The sequence below is a fragment of the Leuciscus leuciscus genome, assembly GCF_965113295.1.
Source record: "Leuciscus leuciscus genome assembly, chromosome: 10".
NCBI classification, from domain to species: domain Eukaryota; kingdom Metazoa; phylum Chordata; class Actinopteri; order Cypriniformes; family Leuciscidae; genus Leuciscus; species Leuciscus leuciscus.
The window spans coordinates 6,198,596-6,218,044 of record NC_138734.1 but is presented as its reverse complement, the minus strand read 5'-3'; the positions used below and the strand labels follow the sequence as shown (position 1 = coordinate 6,218,044).

Below are 19,449 nucleotides of genomic sequence, written 5' to 3'. Positions count from 1 at the left end.
TTTTTTTTTTTTTTCAGGTAGTCCAATGCTTTTTAATCATTTTAGTTTATTTGTTTCTATAAGTTTATTCAAATTAGAAAGTGTATCTACATTTTTAAATTAGAATTAATTTAGATTCATTTGACACTATTTATGTACAATAAAAGTAAAAGCTGGAGATTTTTGTGGTGTATCATTCATCAGTGTTTGTTTTTCCACTCCAACGTTCCAATTATTCCTGCCCACTAAAAGCTGCACGGATAAATTAGCTTACCCCACAAATAGGCCCATCTATGTAAACGATTTAGAAAAAGTTCCAGCAATTCACACTTTATATCATCACTATGATATGTCATATCACCCAGCCCTAACATGCAGTAATGCTTTAAACACATTTGACAAGCTAGTTGATCAAAATCAACAATCGGTCAAGACTGATTGGCTAACGTTATTTTCCCACTTGTCTGTGCTCTTTTATTCTTTCATGTTAACTGAGGTGAATAATGCACTATTTTAATTTTAATCAACAAGTAGAATTGATCATGACATTCTCACCTTATTCCAAAAGAAATCGCTGATCCAATGTTGAGCTAGTGAATGTCTGAACTAGTTGATGCACAAAATCAGTAGCCTGATAAAGAGGTTGAATGGCAAAAAGTATTTTATGTATTTTGAAAATACAAAAATACTCATCTTAAATGTATTTAAATACAAAATACATTTGATTTTCTCAAAGGCTTTAAAATACAAAATACAAAATAGTATTTTGTATTTCAAATACGTATTTTAAATACATGTATCTGAAATACTGCCCATCCCTGGCTATATCACACACACACAAAATAGTCTCAATATTGACCCAAATGTTATTTGTGGATGTGAAATCATCTTGTGGTCCCCTGCAAGTATGTACCAGATTTGATGGCATTAACATGACCTTTTTTATGAATCTTAGGGGGCTTTCACACTGGGCATGTTTGCCATGGTCCGAGAGAGCGGATAGCGTGCCGTTCATTTGCCGCTCTGATGGCACTCCCTCTGCATGTGCTCTCGCTCGCATCCAAGGTAAATCATCTCCACTCTCATTTCTCACATGTGTTTTGTTGAACTAATGACGTAAAAAAAAAAAAGAATAATAATAATTTTCACACCCAAGTGTGAGATGGGCCAAATGGCGCACTTCATTAAGTTCCGTTAAGTCCACAAGACTGTAGGGTTTCCCGTTTGTCATTTTAGGTTTCAGAAGAGTGCTCATGAATGGCCCCTTTGCGGCTGCTTTTGCCGAACCCACGAGCTCTGCAACAAACTTCTACCCGACAGGCAAAGCAGCTTTACATCACGAAAGTGTGGACTCGGAGGAAGATTGCGAAGGCTTAGGGTTCCATTCGGGACAGGGCCTTTCTTTCAAATTCACGCGAATCGCGCCACAGTTCCAGTGCAACCGAACTCAGACCACTTCCTACAGGTAGTCTTGGGTTCGGTACCCTGGTGCGCTCCAGTTTGCTCTCAAACCGGGCTCTGTTTTGAACTAAACTGAAGCACCCTTGGTAAATAAAAAAGTGAATAAAAATAGATACTGGATCACTTTTATTTTGCTTTTTACTTTTGTCCTTGTTGAACTGATTTTTACAATTTTATATTCTATTCTAAATCTGATGGGAATCAAAGAGGAAAGTCAAGAACCGAATGAAGTGGAGGAGAAACATCAACATCAAAAACCTCATAATTTCCCAACTGGAGAGAATGGGAGGAGCCTCTTAAGAACTAAAAAAAGAATTTCTCAAAAACATTAGACAACAAAACATCTTTCACATACCCTCAGTGTGAAAAGAGTTTCCCCACTAAAGGAAATCTTAATGTGCATTTTAGAGTTCACACTGGAGAATAGCGTTTCACTTGCCTTCAGTGTGGAAAGAGTTTCCAGTGTAAAACATACCTTACACTGTAAAAAATGTCCGTAAAATTAACTTTGAAATGCTGTAAAATAGCTACATGGAAATACTGTAAATGAGAATACAATTGAACATTGTTAACTTAACAATAATATGTTGTAAATTAAATGAAACATTGTTAACTTAACAGTAATATTTTGTAAACAAGTAAATCAAATATATCTGTTAATTTTACAGTAAAACTATGATTATAAAAACATATATTTTTGTAGAAATTATCTATTTCTGTAAATTGTACAGACTAAAATTGTATATTCAATTACAGTACAGTTTAAAAGACAAGAGCATAATGTTAAAATGTAAAAACAAATATTGCATCACAATAAGTGTAATTGTCAAAACATTTGGTAACTAAATACAATTTTATGAAGTTTAGTGACAACATGTTACAATGTTTACATTGTACAATGACTGGTAGGATACAGTTTTTATTATTGCTTGACAAAAATTTCAAGATTTCAATTCCATTCTTGTGATTTGATTCCGATTTTGATTCAATATTGACTAATTTGGATACATGTTTATTTACAATTTTATTGATTTTGCTGTAAAAATAGAGGGTCCAATCTGCTGGTATTATTAAAGGTTAAAAATTAAATTAAATATAATGCAGTTTTTGTTATAATAACAATTATTTAATGACATAAGAAAAATATAATAAATATGTAATATAGTGCTCAGCAAAATCTCCTCTCTAGCTATTTTTTCTATTCAATTAACATGGACATTAAATGGCTTTCCTGAGGTAAATGTAACGTTATGTGACATAATTGTTCTCCTGCTATTATATATTGACCTCTTTCCGTGGTTGAAAAACACTAATTGGTCGATATTATGTATACTTTCGGTAAGTTGTACTGCATCTTTAAATAAAAGAGTAACAGATGATCGGTTCACGTGCACTTGAACTGAGGAGGCGCTCAGCGATCTGGCACGTCACATTTACAAGCGCCAAACGTATTTTTGTCTGAATTTCGTAATAAAATTGACGGAATCTAAGAGCTGAGAATTAGTTTAATATTAAAAGTACCTCCTTGCTCCGCAATTTTTCTGTGCGTGAGAAAATGGATGTGTGGCGTGAGAGCGTGTGCAAAGTGTCAATTGCGTGAGTCTCACGCTCAATGCGTGAGAGTTGGCAGCCCTGCTAATAGTATCATACTGTAAAAGGCATTGCATTGTGGGACTGATTTCTTTTGCGCTCAATTCAGTTCAAATGTGACGCGAGCAGACACAAAAGAAACTCCATACTATACAGGCGAACTTGATTTGTCAGCGGGATTCAACTGAACAGAATAATCATTCATGTTATCAAGATAAACAGTGTCTGCGAATCTGTGAGCAATTTTTAAGCTTTTGTGAGCTTCGGTTCGTGGTTCAAACAGTTGCCTGTGACGCAGCAGAAAATGGACGACGTTAATGTTAGCTGCTACATGAAGACGGATGGAAGAATTTGTCATTAAAATAATCTAACCTGCGCCTGTGACGATAAGTGGGATTTAGAGTTTGAGAAGATGGAAAACTGTTCAACTGAGTGATACGGTAAGCCAATATTTTTTTGTGTGTTCGCATTTCTGCATTGTTTCCACGTAACTTATTTGGTTTGATTTTGCGGTTTACTACCGCGGCCGCGCAAGCAATTCACTCTGTTCCGCCTGTTTACCAGTAACTTCGATATTTCATATAATAGGCAACATTTACCATGTTATTTGCATGACGTGCTTTTATATATATTTTTCGTTTCAGGCTTTGTAATCTGATGACGGTCCAGTGCTAATGTAAGTGATTTTAAGTAACTGTTAGTGTTACAGTTATAGTCTATCTATGTGTATGTATAATCTATGTGGTAAAAAATATGCTATCAAATGCTGTCAGTTCTGTGATCGTGCTTTTGTTCCTAATGTTGTTTTCAAATGTAGTATTCCTGATTGCCATGCCATGGTCCTACAACTACTCCCACAATTCAAAGAGAAGTTAGACGGTGTTATCCTTCAAGCAGATAAGTAGAGATTATTCAACAAATCTCATTAATCTGTAATATGTTTTATGTTTTGGTTCTGTTGATAATGGTTGTGCTGTCCTTTTTAAAAATTGTTTCAGGAATTTGCAACGCTGATGTCCAGCAATCTACATTTGCCAGAGAGTCCACGCCTTATATTTCTTGGTATGTAAACATTAAAATGGTAATTTAAACCTAAAATGAAAAGCCATAATTTACTCACCCCACTGCAAAATATGTTTTTCTTAATTAGTGTTTTTTTTTTTATTGTTTCCAGTCCAGATATCTAAAATTCTTATTTGAAGAAGCATTTAATAGACAAGTAAAAATTGTCTTGTTTTCTGAAAGAATAAGTCAAAATTAAGTGAGTTTAAGCTTAAAACAAGCAAAATTATTTGAATTTTTAGGTGAAAATTTAATTCATATAACTATGAATAGACAACTACATCGAACCACAGTGGAACCCACAATAGTTATTTTAATTATTAATATTTTTTTTTTTTTATTTTTTTTTTTTTATTACATGTCAATCTCTAAGCAACCAGTGCTGGATATTACGTTTGGAAGGTCAAGGTGTGTGTGGAAAGGATCACAGCCTAACTTCATCACTGGCCTGGCAGCGCTGTTTGCCTCCTCCTATAACTTCAGCTTGCAGTACCAGGAAGAGGCAGCATGCACCCTTGAGTTTGTTCAGAGGTTAGTCATTATCATATTTTCCATTCATATAAACTAGTGCAAAATCAGTTTTTGTGTGTGTTTTTAGTAATTGTTGGTTTGGTGCCCGTGAAAGAGACTGTGAACGCATTGAATTCAGGGAGCAGGCTAGGTTACTACAAATGATGGCTGTGAATAAACTATAATATTCAGAAGTAAACATTGTAGCTGACTGAGTGTTTATGTATACCACAACCTTCTAAGTGCTAGTGCAAAATGCCCGTGCAAAATCAGTTTTTGAGTGTGTTTTTAGTAATTGTTGGTTTGGTGTGTTTGAGTGTTCATTGTTACAATTACACAGCAAAAGTTCAGTGACATTTTTTATTTGTGCATGGTAGAAAGCACACAGTGAACTCCGAGAAAACAATATGCTTGAGGAAACAGTTTGTGAATAGGCTACTACAAATGATGCCCGTGAAAGAGACTGTGAACACATAGAATAGGATATGTTTAGTTGGTGAATAGCATAGGCTACTATTACACATTTACATTTACATTTATTCATTTAGCTGAGGCTTATATCCGAAGCGACTTACAATTGCTATATATGTCAGAGGTCGCACGCCTCTGGAGCAACTAGGGGTTAAGTGTCTTGCTCAGGGACACATTGGTGTCTCACAGTGGATTCGAACCCGGGTCTCTCACACCAGAGGCATGTGTCTTATCCATTGCGCCACCACCACCCCACCAATACACAGTATTGATAACTTTAAGCGCACCAGAATGAAATAAAATATTCAGAAGTAAACAGCATAGCTGACTTACAGATTCAGTTAACATCCACAAATGAATAAGCGCGTTGATTCAGGGAGCAGTGCAAAGTGCCCGTGCAAAATCAGTTTTTGTGAGCTGATCGCCGTCAAAAAAAGTTCAGGAGATATTTCTTAGTGATGGCTAATTTCAACAGTTTCAATATGATAGCATTTTGAAAAAAAAGTGTCATGAATTTATTGCATTTTTGGGGGGAAATAATCCGTTTTTATAATAGATCTTTGAAAATCCAAATCTGGATTTGACGTTTTTATAACCTAAAGATGCTATGTGAAAGTTTGAAACAGAAAATAGTGGTTTTCATCTTGCCACTTTCTTGGTAAAGAAAACACATTTTTACTCAAATTAATCTAAATGGATTTATCACGTTCTGGGACCAAACTATAATATTCAGAAGTAAACAGTGTAGCTGACATAGTGTTTATATCAGAATGTATATCAGAATGTTTATTTTTAAACCACAACCTTCTTGGGGCTTCTTTGACCGATACAACCCTCTAATGTCAGAATGTTTATTTTTAAACCACAACCTTTTAAAAATGATATATTTAACGATATCTTTAGCATTTCAGCCATCATTTGTAGTAACCTAGCCTGCTCCCTGAATTCAATGCGTTGCGTTCACAGTCTCTTTCACGGGCACCAAACCAACAATTACTAAAAACACACACAAAAACTGATTTTGCACGGGCATTTTGCACTAGTTAGACTGAATTGTGACTTGTCTTGACAGTATTTATTAAGCTGACTACTGGTATGAGTAGTCAGAACACAAAAGTCTTGAGACAAAACAATGGCAGTCACATATTGTAAGATATGTCAGTGCAAGTTGTTATCAGTTAAATGATTAGTGAAAATTCTGTCATTAATTACTCTCCCTCATGTTGTTCCAAACCTGTAAGACCTTCGTTCATCTTCAGAACACAAATTAAGATATTTTTGATGAAATCTGAGAGGTTTCTGAACCACCCATAGACAGCAACGTCTTTGCAACTTTCAAGGCCCAGAAAGGTAGTAAAAACATTTTTAAAATAATCCATGCAACTACAGTGGTGCAACCTTAATATTATGAAGCGACGAGAATACTTCTTCTGCACAAAAAACCCCCAAATAACGACATTATTCAACAATCTCTTCTTTTTCACGTCATTCTCCTACGCTGTTGACGTAGTGTAAACAGTGTCAAGTCACCTTCATTTATATAGCGCTTTTAACAATATAGATTGTTTCAAAGCAGCTTTACAGTGATAATAGGAAATTACAGTAACATAGATTTTGGGGTTATTTTGCGCACAAAAAGTATTCTCGTCACTTCATAATATTTAGGTTGAATTACTGTAGTTATATGTACTATTTACCGGGGGTTTTTTTTACCACCTTTCTGGGCTTTGACAGTTGCAATGACATTGATGTCAATGGAGGGACAGAAACCTCTCAGATTTCATCAAATATCTTCATTTGTGTTCTGAAGATGAACGAAAGTCTTGAGGGTGAGTAATAATGACATAATTTTCATTTTTGGGTGCAAACATGCATTTTAGTCTGGTAAATGTCATGTTTAACATTATCATGTAGTCGTGTATGCAATAAACATTGCAAGGCTTGCAATTATTCCATTGTTATTATTTCATTGTTTTTTTCTTCTTTCTTTTCTGCCTTTTAGACGCATTCTTGACATCAATCCTGAACGTGGATCAAAACAAAGAAAGGATAAGTAACTTGTAACCAAGTTGTGCAAAAAAAAAGAACACCACTGTAAGCCTACAGGTTTCCTCACTTCTGCGAAAACTTGCAGACTTTGAATGGGATTTCGTTTGCACTTTTATGGACTTCAAAACAGAAACAGCAATTCAGTTCCATTATAAAGCTTGGAAGAGCCAGGACATTTTTTAATAGAACTCCGACTGTATTCGTCTGAAAGAAGAATGTCGTATAGACCTAGGATGACTTGAGGGTGAGTAAATCATGTGCTAGGCTAATTAAAATTTTTGGGTGAACTATTCCTTCAAGTGCTAACTGTTACCTGTTTGTTGTTAAGTGTTAAAATTGCATTTTATGTTTAAAAAATTATTTAGCCACCATGTTCACAGAAGGCAATTTTCTGATCTTTGCTTTTAACCAAAATAAATGTTTCAAAACCCAGAAAATGTTGTTTTCTTTTTCCTAGTGTGACTACTTGGTGTAATGGTGTATAACATTACTATGCTACATGGCAATATGGTGCATACAATTGATTTAGAATGGGGGGGGGGACCCCCCAACAATGATGGAACATTGTTCGTTAACCATTAATTCATATTTCACATAAATTCAGTGAAATTAAATGGGTTTTTATGTTAAAAAAACAGCAGCTGAATGTAATTCTTACTGAAGGAATGTGTTCATTAACTTTATGGCCATGTCAATGTTGCTGAAATCCATTGTTAAAAATACCAGTTTAAAATGTTAAACTTACATGCTGCTCTGTAAAGGTGATTACAGTTTTAATGTATTTTTTACAGCATTGTTCTGGCAACCAAAGTTGCCAGCATTATTCCGTAAAAACTACAGGATTTTTTTTACAGTGTAGGCACATGCAAATCCACAATGAGAACCCTTTCACCTGTGCACAGTGTGGAAAGAGTTTCACAATGAAGGAAGGCTTGAAACGTCACAAGAGAATGCATACCAGAGAGAAATCTTTCAGCTGCTCTCAGTGTGGGAAGAGTTTTATACATAAGAGAAACCTTAATTCACACTGGAGAAGAGACTTTCGGATGCCAGTGTGTGGGAAGAGTTACCTATATGAAAACTGTCTTATGAGGCACATTAAAACTGACTCCGAAGAAAAGCCTTTCACCTGCTCTCAGTGTGGAAAAAGATTCACAGAGAAAGGAAGCCTTAAGATTCACACTGGAGAGAAACCTTATGAATGCTCACATTGTTGGAAGCGTTTTAGACGTAAAGGAGTGTTAAATGAGAATTCACACTGGAGAAAAGCCTTACACATGTGAACAGTGTGGAAAGAGTTTCGCTCTTTAAAGTAGGGTATCATTTGCACATGAGAACGCATACTGGAAAAAAGCCCTACCCTTGCTGTCTGTGTTGGAAAATTAAAGCAATACTTAATATGGACATGAGAGTTCACACTGGAGAGAGGCCTTTCGTATGCCATCATGGGAAGACTTTCACATGGGCAAGAAGTCTCAAAGAACATGTATCATGCTTCTATAGAGTCAGGATTTAAAGAGTTAGTTCACCCAAAAATGTATATTCTGTCATTAATTACTCAACCTTATGTCGTTCCACACCAGTGAGATCTTTGTTCATCTTCAGAACACATATGAAGATATTTTTGAGGAAATCCGAGAGCTTTCTGTCCCTCCATTAGGAGCTACTCAACTGGGGTTTTTACAGTAATTTACTGGCAACACTGTTTTTTTGTGTTCAATTTACTGTTTTTTGTGTTCAATTTACTGTTTTTTGTGTTAATTGTATAACAAAGTAAATATGTCAGAAAGGTTTGCACAAAGATGTGTAAACGTGTTAAATTAACACATTGTGTGCTGTCCTTCACTTCACACATAAAATCCTAAACAAAACGTTCGAATTTGACAAAATGAATGTAGAGTCATTGGTTGTTTAGCTTATACAATTATTATAATGAAATATCAACCATTACATTCATAAAACTGCAGTATATAAATACATTTTTAAGTTCACACTGTCCTTTTTAACACCAAACTTAAAGATACAAAACACATTAAAAAAAAAGCACAAAAATTTTTTATGATGTATATTTTGCGACTGAACTTGTTGAACATCCAAAATAAAGCTGTTTGCTGGGCTAAATGTGCTCGCTGTATGTGTGTAGGTGTGTGGAGCTGACGACTCATGAAAAGCTTATTAAATGTGTAAATTAGTCAAAACAGCGGGAGGAATCCCTCCGTCACACACAAACGAAGATCTGCTGCGAGGAGATGCGGTTCTGATACCTATACTGAACTGTGATAGGCAACATCGCAACTATGACGTGAAAAAAAACAGGTATGCTTGAGCATTCTGTCCTTTTTAGGGTCACAGCTTGTGACATCATGTCCTGTTTTTAGTTTGTTTACATGTCATTGGTCCATTTTACATTTAGGGCCTATATGTTAGTCAAACCACACCAGAGTTAGTTTGAAAGTGGACTGAGGGTGTGCTCACACTTGGCATGTTTGGTTCGATTAATAAAAATAAAAAAAACGATGGCATGCAGTGTTTCTACATGCACACTTATTCAAATAAACCACACTAACAGAGCAATCACAGCAGAGTTTGTTTTAGTCCAACTAAACCTGCCAAGTGTGAACACACGCTAATTTCTGACTGGGTCCAGTATTTGTTAGTAAATGTAGGTGTATGTAAATAATATGTATACATACAGGTTATTATATAGCCTATAGCCTACAGATCAATTTCATTATAAAAAAGATAAAAATAGCAGGACAAAATAATAATAATAATAATAATAATAATAATGTATACCTCATTTATATTTATACCTCTCACATATTGTATATTAGTATAATAAAAACATTTAAGAAGTGAGTGTTTGAAATAAGGGGGAAGAGTATAGGGTATAGGAGTTTTATGTTTGGGCTACAGGCTACAGTTCAAATGTACTAAAATAAATAAATACATCGACATATTCCAATTATCTATCTGATATGCTACTATATTAACAGATTGTTTCTTTGATCCTAACGGACTGGGAAATATTAGTGTTGAAAAGAGTGTGCAAAAAGCAGATGCTGTCAAGCCACGCCCCCATAATATGACGCACCGTCAACTGTGGCGTGACGTCATCAAAATGGCGGCATTGAATGATAAACATTCAAGCCGGAGAAATCAAGTAGGAATGTCCAGTTTCTGACTTTGAATGGAAAACATCTTTATTCCATACTCTAAAGTGCGTACATTATTTTAACTGCGTTTCATTTACTTTTAGTGCGTAGTATAAGTATTCAGGCGAATGAACGTCACCAGTATTCTTACTCTGAACGCAAAGACACACTTCGAAACAAGCAGGAGCAAACAAAAGCTGAAATCTGTGATAAACTGTTGAAAGATGGCGTTTATTAAGGAGGAGAGTGAAGGCACAAGTTATCCAGAAGCAAGCAGAATGAAAAATGAAGATTCAAATGTTAAAAGAGGTTTGTGTGCATTCTTGATTCTTCTCTTATGATTCCTGATCATTATGAATATTAAGGTTACAAATTTTCAGAGAACGTGTCATTCATATGGGCTTGTGACAAAGTGCTGGATTGCAGTTAATTAATTAAGCCTATATTTACCATATAATGGAGTGTAAAATATTTTTCTCTTACAATAGCTTGAGTTACAGGGTTTAAAGATTGAGTAATAGTATGGTATTATTCACTTGGGGTGCTGAAGAAACGCTGTTTCAAACCATGTGACTTCTTGGGTGTCACAATATTAAGATTTAATTTGATTTTTGTTTGGTTTCAGAAAATCATGTGGTGAGGGTTATGCGCAAAATAAGTATTTCAATAAATACTTAAACACTTAGGCCTATTCAACAGATTATGCCAAAACAGTGATACAGTAAAGGCGAGACAGACCAATATTAATGGGGTGGTATAAAGACATATGATGAAGTGTATAATGTTAATAATGTAACTTTTTTTTTGTTAGATTATAGTTTATCCAACAAATCTGCCTAAATGACAAATAAGAGTGTCTAATGAAAAGGACACATGTGCCAAGTTCTTGTGTTCATATGGTTAAAAAAAAACTATTATTTCAAGAACAATGTTATTTGGTGTAACCATCAAGTAAAAAATAATAACATGTTCCTTGCACCTTGAATACAAAAACATCTTAATATTGTCATTGACTCATTTATTGGTTTCAAAACATTCACTCAGTGTACCTAAGCCAGTTTACCAGATTTTTGGAGGATGTACATTTAAAGAAATGAATAGAAAAAAGACTGATGCATTTAAAATGCCCAATTAACATGAGCAACACAACTTTTATGATCGTAATAACGGTAGTATATAAAAACAGATACTGGGCTTATTTAATTTATTTTCCTATTTCACCATGTTTAAATGATATTTACAAGTTTATATTTATTTTAGATCTAATGGAACTCAGAGGGGAACGTCAAGACCCAAATGAAGTAGTGGAGAAGCATCAGTATCAGAAACCTCTTCATCTCCCAAGTGGAGAAAATTCTATGAGCTGCTCGGAAACCGAACCGAATTCCTCACAAACATTAACAGAAGCCAGCAAATCTTTCGCTTGCCCTCAGTGTGGAAAGAGATTAACTACTAAAGGAAACCTGAAGGCACACATGAGAATTCATACTGGAGGAAATCCTTTCAACTGCACTCAGTGTGAGAAGAGTTTCCCATTTATAGGAAGACTTAAAATGCACATGCGAAGTCACACTGGAGAAAAGCCGTTCACCTGCCCCCAGTGTGGAAACAGCTACCAATGTAACACGTACCTTAATCGGCACATGAGGATTCACAATGCGGAGAACCCTTTCTCCTGTGTGCAGTGTGGGAAGAGTTTCACTGCAAGACAAAACTTTAAACGTCACATGAGAATTCACACTGGAGAAAAGCCTTTCACCTGTTCTCATTGTAGGAAGAGTTTCCCATGTGAACAATATCTTAAAAGGCACATGAAAGTTCACACTGGCGAAAAGCCTTTCACCTGCTCCCTGTGTGGACAAAGTTTCACAGTGAGAGGAAGCCTTAAGTATCACATGTCAATCCATACTGGAGAGAAACCATTCACATGCCCTCAGTGTGGGAAGAGTTTTACACGTAGAGAAGCCTTTAAGACGCACTTGAGAATTCATACTGGAGAAAAGCCGTTCAAATGCCGTCACTGCGAAGAGAGTTTCACGCATAAAGGACGACTGCAGACGCACATGAGAGTCCACACTGGGAAAAAGCCTTTCACGTGCCTCCAGTGCGGGAAAGGTTTCACACGTAGAGGAACTTTTATTGCGCACATGAGGATTCACACCGGAGAGAAGCCTTTCACATGTGAACAGTGTGGAGAGAGTTTCACACGTAAAGTAAGACTCAAAACTCACATCAAAATCCACGCCGGAGAAAGACCTTTCTCATGCCAGCAGTGTGAGAAGAGTTTCACACGGGCAAGAGGACTGAAAAATCACGTGTGCGCTCACTCTGTCTTGAATTGCGATCAGAGTGGCATGAATTTCACTTCAGCATCAGCCCCACAAACACGTGCTCATGTCTGCCTGGAATGCGGGAAGGGCTTTTCTAGTAGCAGTGATTTGGAAAGGCACCAGAGAGTCCATACTGGAGAAAGACCTTTCAAGTGCTCATACTGTGAAAAGTGTTTCACACAGTCAGGAAGCCTGACGACACATGAGCGGCTGCATACCGGAGAGAAGCCATTCCACTGCACATCATGTGGCAAGAGTTTCAATCGGTTATATGCTCTAAAGATTCATGAAAGAATGCATCGCTCAGATTTGTCGCAGTGAAAGAAATTGCATGTCGTTTGTGAGTATGTGAAATTGTGAATGGTATGTTTTTGATATTACATTCAGAAAAACCTGACGATTTCTCCCCCAAAAAATTACATTGCATATGTGTGAAGGTAAACATATTTTACATATTAATAACAGAAATGTCTTAATAGGTTTTGGGGAGTCACACCACATGATATTTTACTACATGAACTAGCCTTGCCTTGTTATAAAAAGGTCAAATGATCTGATATTTTAGGAGATGTATTGACCTTGACACCAGAGTGTGATTTGCTGAGTGTAAATATCCCTGCCTCTGCTGAATTATCTTTATCACCGTTGGGGATCTAATTTATTCCCCCTCAACAGTGATCAATAGATGAATATTTGAATGCCATCGATCCCGCTCTGAATTCTGACGTGATGCAACGTGAATCATAATCGCACCGTGTTCGTTCATTGGCCAGACTGAGCCTGGTTTCTTTCTCCGTTCTGTCTCCTGATGGAGTTTGGGTTCCTTGCCTCTGGCTTGCTTCGTGGTTGAGGAATAGTTCACTTAAGGAATAGTTCACTTCAAAATGAAAATTCTGTCATCATTTACTCACCCTCAAGTTGTTTCAAACCTGTATGAATTTCTCTCTTCTGCTTAACACACAGGAAGATATTTTCCTAGATACATATCTTCCACACAGGAAGAATGTCGGTAACCAGACAGTTGATGGACCCCATTGGCTTCCATATGTTTTTTGTTTTTCCTACTGGAAGTCAATGAGGTCCATCAACTGTCTGGTTACCGACATTCTTCAGAAGATCTTCTTTTGTGTTCAGCAGAAGAAAGAAATTCATACAGTTTTGAAATGACTTGAGGGTGAATTAATGATGACAGAATTTTCATTTTGAAGTGAAATAATGCTTTAATATTCAACAATATTATTAATCTAACTGTACTGATGCTGTTGTATGAGAACTGAACTGAGCTGGACGATGACATCATTTTTTGCAGAACTTCTTTATAGATTAAATGAACTCATTTCATAATTTATGATCTTTATAACGGAACTTGAGCTGAACAACAAGCCAAAATGCATAATTTTTCATCACTGTAAAGCTGCTTTGAAACAATGTATTGTATAAAGAGCTATATAAATAAATTTATATATATATATATATATATATATATATATATATATATATATATATATATATATATATATATATAATTAAAACGCTTCAACACACATGTTTAGGCAACAGTAAAATCAGAAATGGACTTTAACTGTCGGCGCTCCCGCTCGTGTGATGAGAGATGACACTTCTGATCCTGGTTCCAGTGGCCTTAATCCATGCCAGGCTTTTCAAAATGTCACAAAGCACAACAGTCACATAATAGTCTATTATTACGACATGAATTCGACAGCTAGCCAAGCTGAAGAAAAATGAAAATGATTCAGAGCAGTAGGCTATATCATCGTGTTTTCAAAAACTAGAAATATTACAACTAAGGATGAGACTACAGGAGCCACTGTTTTAGGATGGAGGTGAATTCCCATGCTGACTCAAACGATGCGAGGCATATAGTTATATAGCCTAAGCATATATTGCGTTTTGTGATTATTTTGTATGAAATATTGAAGTTTATGCCGAGTGGTGCTACGCATAGTTCTAAAACTCGGGTTTTATGCTGGCATGTTAAATTATCGTCCATCGAACGTGCTGGGATATATATATATTTTTTCATAACAGCAGAAAGAACTTAAAATACTCGGTCATTTTTGGTCGTGCAGATAAGAGTAAGACATCATTCGAAACTTTAAATCTTCTTTTATTTGTATACACTCACAATAACTTGATGTAAATGACTCACAAAATGCTTTTGTAAAATAAAGAAAACAAAAATGTGCTTTCTGCCGTCTCTGTCTCATTTCCGGAGCGCGTCACAAAAATGAACCGAAACTTAGCGTATACGTGCCTCAGCCATGATGAGTATTATATCTATAAAGAGCTTTAAATGTGAAATTTAAATGAATCGATTCAAGTCGAAAACAAACATTCTCTGATTAATCCGTATCAAATCGTACCCTGCATGACACAGTCTATGATATAATTTCCTGTTTTGTTGTTCTGCACCATGTGATTTTTATGCAGCGCAAATATTAATATTTTAACACAACTGTTTTCCCCCTTAAAAAAATCACAAATAAAAGATTATGCCAAACTAATCTTCTTAAAAAATAAAATAAAATAAAAAATCTCATTCTTTTAATGAGGCATGTCTCTTCATTATGATTTCAGGACAGTTGTATCAACCAGGATTTTTTTGCCCTAAAAATATTGAATGAACTATTTCTGATGAGCAGAATCTGCTATTTAAAAAAGTGTAATCAAAACGTCTTGAGTCACAAAATAGAAAAAGTACATTTTCCTTAAGATGAAATGCGTTTCTTTTCACATTGTCAGAAGATTGATGTCATGTAAAGATTTTTTTCTTAACCCTGATTTTTTTTAGAAAAGATCTGACATATTTTGTTACCTTGTCCTTTTTACCAAGTGTTCATGTCAGGTCATTTTTGTCAAATTTCTTTTCAGAATTTTTGCTGACGATGTTGTGCATAAAATCTGCTGCACATTGTAGGCCTTCTTTACTCTTAGCGCTCATTCTGCAGGCAAACACTGACACAATTAGATAAACTAGAGCAATGTTTAACTATCAAGAATGAATGATTTTCTTTTATGGATTAACACAGGGATGGCCAACTTCAGTCCTGGAGGGCCACAGTTCTGCCGAGTTTAGCTTCGATCATGATAAAAACTCATGCCTTGCTTTCTAGTAATCCTGAAGACATTGATCAGCTTGTTCATGTGTGTTTAGGGTTGGCGCTAAACTCTGCTGGATAGTGGCCCTCCGGGACCGAAGTTGGCCATCCAGTGCCAAGCTATTTTACGTTAGCAAAGATCAATCTTACTGATTTATTGTCATTAGTGTTATGTCTGTGCTCATGCACAGTGTAAATGTGATTTATGCTCTATGGATTGAGATGAGATTAAGCTAGAATGAGATCTGGACTTTGATTTGGCCATTGCAAAATACTCTTTCATTCTTCCTAGCTGTTTCTTAGTAAATTTGTACACACACACACAAAGGTGTTGAGAAAGTGTATGCAGCTTATATAGACAGACCATATGGAGACAAACAGGTAAAGTATGTTTTTCCTGGCATTGTTTGCGAAGGCAAGTGGAAAAAATAGCGTGTGGTGTGAAATTTCACTTGTTGAACGAAGCCTCGGGATTGTGTTCATGCCAGGTGTGTTTGAGCTCAAAACCTGTGAATCTCTCCGTGTGAGAATGAGAGAGGGAGAAAAAGATGGGTGGTGGCACAGCAATATAATATTAACTTGAGGATAATTGCTGTTTTAATAAATGTATGGCAAAAGTAATATTTAAACCAAGGCCATAGCATTCATAGCGTGCTTCACCCTGTGTTTGATGGTTTGGCCACATGAGAACTCATATGGTAATCTAAGGGTTTTGTTCTTTGTCACTGTCGCCTTTGGCTTGCTCAATTGGGATTTAAAAGACAATTAATATGAAAAAACTGATGAACTCGGCACTGTTATTTGACTGAACTGACTTGATCTGAATAATGACACTATTATCTTCTGTAGAGCTGCTTTACAAATGAAATAGGATTTTCTTTTCATAATTGTTTCATTAGTGCTGTTATTTTATTGTTTATTACTGTGAAGCTGCTTTGAAACAATCTGTAAAGGGCTATATTAATAAAATAAAAAAGCAAATGTAGTTTCCATTTACCAAACTGCGTTGTTTAAAACTTATTATTTTAGTTGTTTATAGTTGTTGTTGTTTTTTTATGAATTGAAAATATATACACACATATATAAATGTATGCACAATTGAAATTTCTGTTTTTTAATTCTACAATTGAAATCTTAAAAACAGATTGAAATATTTTTTGCTTAGAAATACCAACCATGTCCATGAAAGAAAACAAAACAAATTTATTTTTTTTTCAATTAATCTTATTTTTCCTGAGTGCAGACTAATGTGGGGGGGAAATTAAGGCAGCTGCAACGAAATTTGAAAATAATAATACAGTCTGAATACTTTCTGAATGTACCGCATTTAACGGAGAGACAAAAAAAAAAAACGCATTTGCTTTCAGTGAACCACTTTTCTTTGAGAATGTTTCCAAAATAAGTTTTTATCAGATTCAACTGGAGACATCTTTGTCAATTTTTGAGAGATTTCTTCAGCGGTTTGGTTAAAGATGTCAGAGTAAGATTACTAACAGCACTCTCACATACAAGGAAATAAATGAACCCAAAATAGACATTTCCATGGCGACACAGAGTTTGGTTTAATGAACTGTCACTAATAGCTTCCTGTTCATGACTAACGCCAATTTGTACGTACAATTCCCTACACAGCCTCCGACATGCTTTCTGCCGAGACGTCTCCCTCAGTGATCAACATTACAGGCGGTGTCACTCTGCCACTGAAACCACTAGTGTGGACACACTGTGAGCTTTTAAAGGCACTTGTAATGGTGACGACCCACTGACAGTGAAGCACCAGCGCCCGTCCTATTCAGTGGCAATATGAACGGTCTGTTCAAGAGTCAAGAGCTGTGTTCTGCACTCATCCCTGGCCGAGTAAAAGAGAAAAAGTCCTTAAGAGTGGAGAGAGTGGTGTGTGTTTTTGTGCTCTGTATTTATTTACCACTGAAACACAGTGATATGCATGTGCACTTAGGATATGAGACACTCAAGGCCTTTATTATTACAGCTTTAACCATGGTGAAATCATGACTTACTGCTTTTATGTAAAGGCGACAACAGTAATGTGACAGAAAAACACACACATCATGAAATATTTACAATTCTTATTACACTTAAAATAACAGCAAAAACAAACTAAGTGATCCGGTCACATGGTGTCTCTGAAACATGATGTTTTAATTGCCACAGTTCTGTAGCTTTGCAGGAAGGTTTCTTCAAGCATCTTGGATTATTTGCCCTAGTTCTTCTGGATTTAGTCCATCAGTTTTTTCTGTTTCTTCATGTAATCCCAGACGGACTCGATGATGGTGAGATCAGATCATACCGGCTGTTGTCAGACTCCTTGTACATACTGTACAAAAATCATGATTCCATTAGTATTCCGAAAATCATTATTACAATTAATGGCGAAAGGAATGTTTTGAAATGTAAACTGATGTTTTCTACTGTCACACTACAGCAAAAGATATACATGCAGGTGAAACGCGAAAAATTTGAATATCGTGCAAAAGTTCGTGTATTTCAGTAATTCAAATTAAAAGGTGAAACTAATATATTTAGTATATATAACTATATACATATGCATGATTATACTTTTCAGAGGGCCGACATTTCTGTATTTAAAATCCTTTATTTTTATTGATTTCATGTAATATTCAAATTTTCTGAGATTTTGAATTTGGGGTTTTCATAAGCTCCTTACTCCTTAATCATCAAAATTATAACTTTTGCACGATGTTCAAATTTTTCAAGTTTCACCTGTAAATAACTGGCTTAAAACAATTTTTTTGTGTGTGTGTGTGTGGTGAAAATACTAATGTGCCTCAGACTTTTGCACAGTACTGTATGTAAGTGTGAACTCGTGAAATAAGCTATGTATATTAAGCCCCTATTCTAGGCAATAAAAGCTGCTTTGTGTCTAAAAGGTCTAATCACAGACATGCTAACGTTCAGCACAGCAACACTCTAATTTGTCAAGCTTTATACCATTTTCTTCTTATTTAAACCTACACAGAAAGTAATCAGCCATATTGGATCTCGCTCACAGTGAAGCTGCATAAACAGAGGCAATCAGATTTCAGCACCAGCATCGTGGACAGCTCCTGCAGTAATGGATGGCAGAGCTCTTCTTTCACTCTCTCACGGCAGTCAATAACGCTCAATGAGCGACCTGAAATATAGACATCTCCCCCGGTCAAATCATAATTACGCCACTGATTATGGAAATCCTTCATAACAAATCCATAACGGCTTCCTGACATGTTTTGTTTCCTCGTTGTTACTGTTCAATCATTCATAACTCCATGAAGACCGGGGCTGAATCCTTATTAATCTAAGCTTTGTAAATATACCCTCGGTTTCACAGACAAATGTTAAGCCTATAGTCCCAGACTAAAATGCTTGTTTAAGATGTTTTAACTGAAAGCAGCTTGCACTGACATATCTTAAAATATGTTAGTGCCATTGTTTTGTCTCAAGATGCACACAAGTAATGTTTTTGTAATGCTTTCTAAGGAACATAACAAAAGCTACTAAAATATCCTTATGAAACTAAGGCCTAATCATGGCTTAATCTAAGCCTTGTCTGTGAAACCGGGCCTTAGAGTTTACTATAATTTCGCACCGAGTCAAAATTGCTTTGTTGAGAGAAAACAAAAACACACATAACATTGGTGTATAAGTCATATTTTATTATTACATTCAGAAATCATGTAAAACACTGGTACAGAAACATTTACA

General features: G+C 35.8%; 1 protein-coding gene and 1 long non-coding RNA gene across 2 annotated transcripts; both read left to right on the top strand.

Annotated features, from left to right (window-relative positions):
* Positions 1-3,161: 3,161 nt before the first annotated feature.
* Positions 3,162-7,546, top strand: LOC309507250. Its single transcript, XR_014209101.1, has 5 exons — positions 3,162-3,470; positions 3,675-3,706; positions 3,848-4,092; positions 4,466-4,623; positions 7,076-7,546. It is a non-coding gene; the product is annotated as an uncharacterized lncRNA (long non-coding RNA).
* A 2,692-nt stretch (positions 7,547-10,238) lies between these two features.
* On the top strand, positions 10,239-15,484 carry LOC309507417 (uncharacterized protein). The gene is made up of 2 exons (XM_082181592.1): positions 10,239-10,586; positions 11,538-15,484. Exons 1-2 carry the CDS (start codon positions 10,502-10,504, stop codon positions 12,926-12,928), a joined length of 1,476 nt encoding a protein of 491 aa, XP_082037718.1. The 5' UTR covers positions 10,239-10,501; the 3' UTR covers positions 12,929-15,484.
* The last annotated feature ends 3,965 nt before the right edge of the window (positions 15,485-19,449 follow it).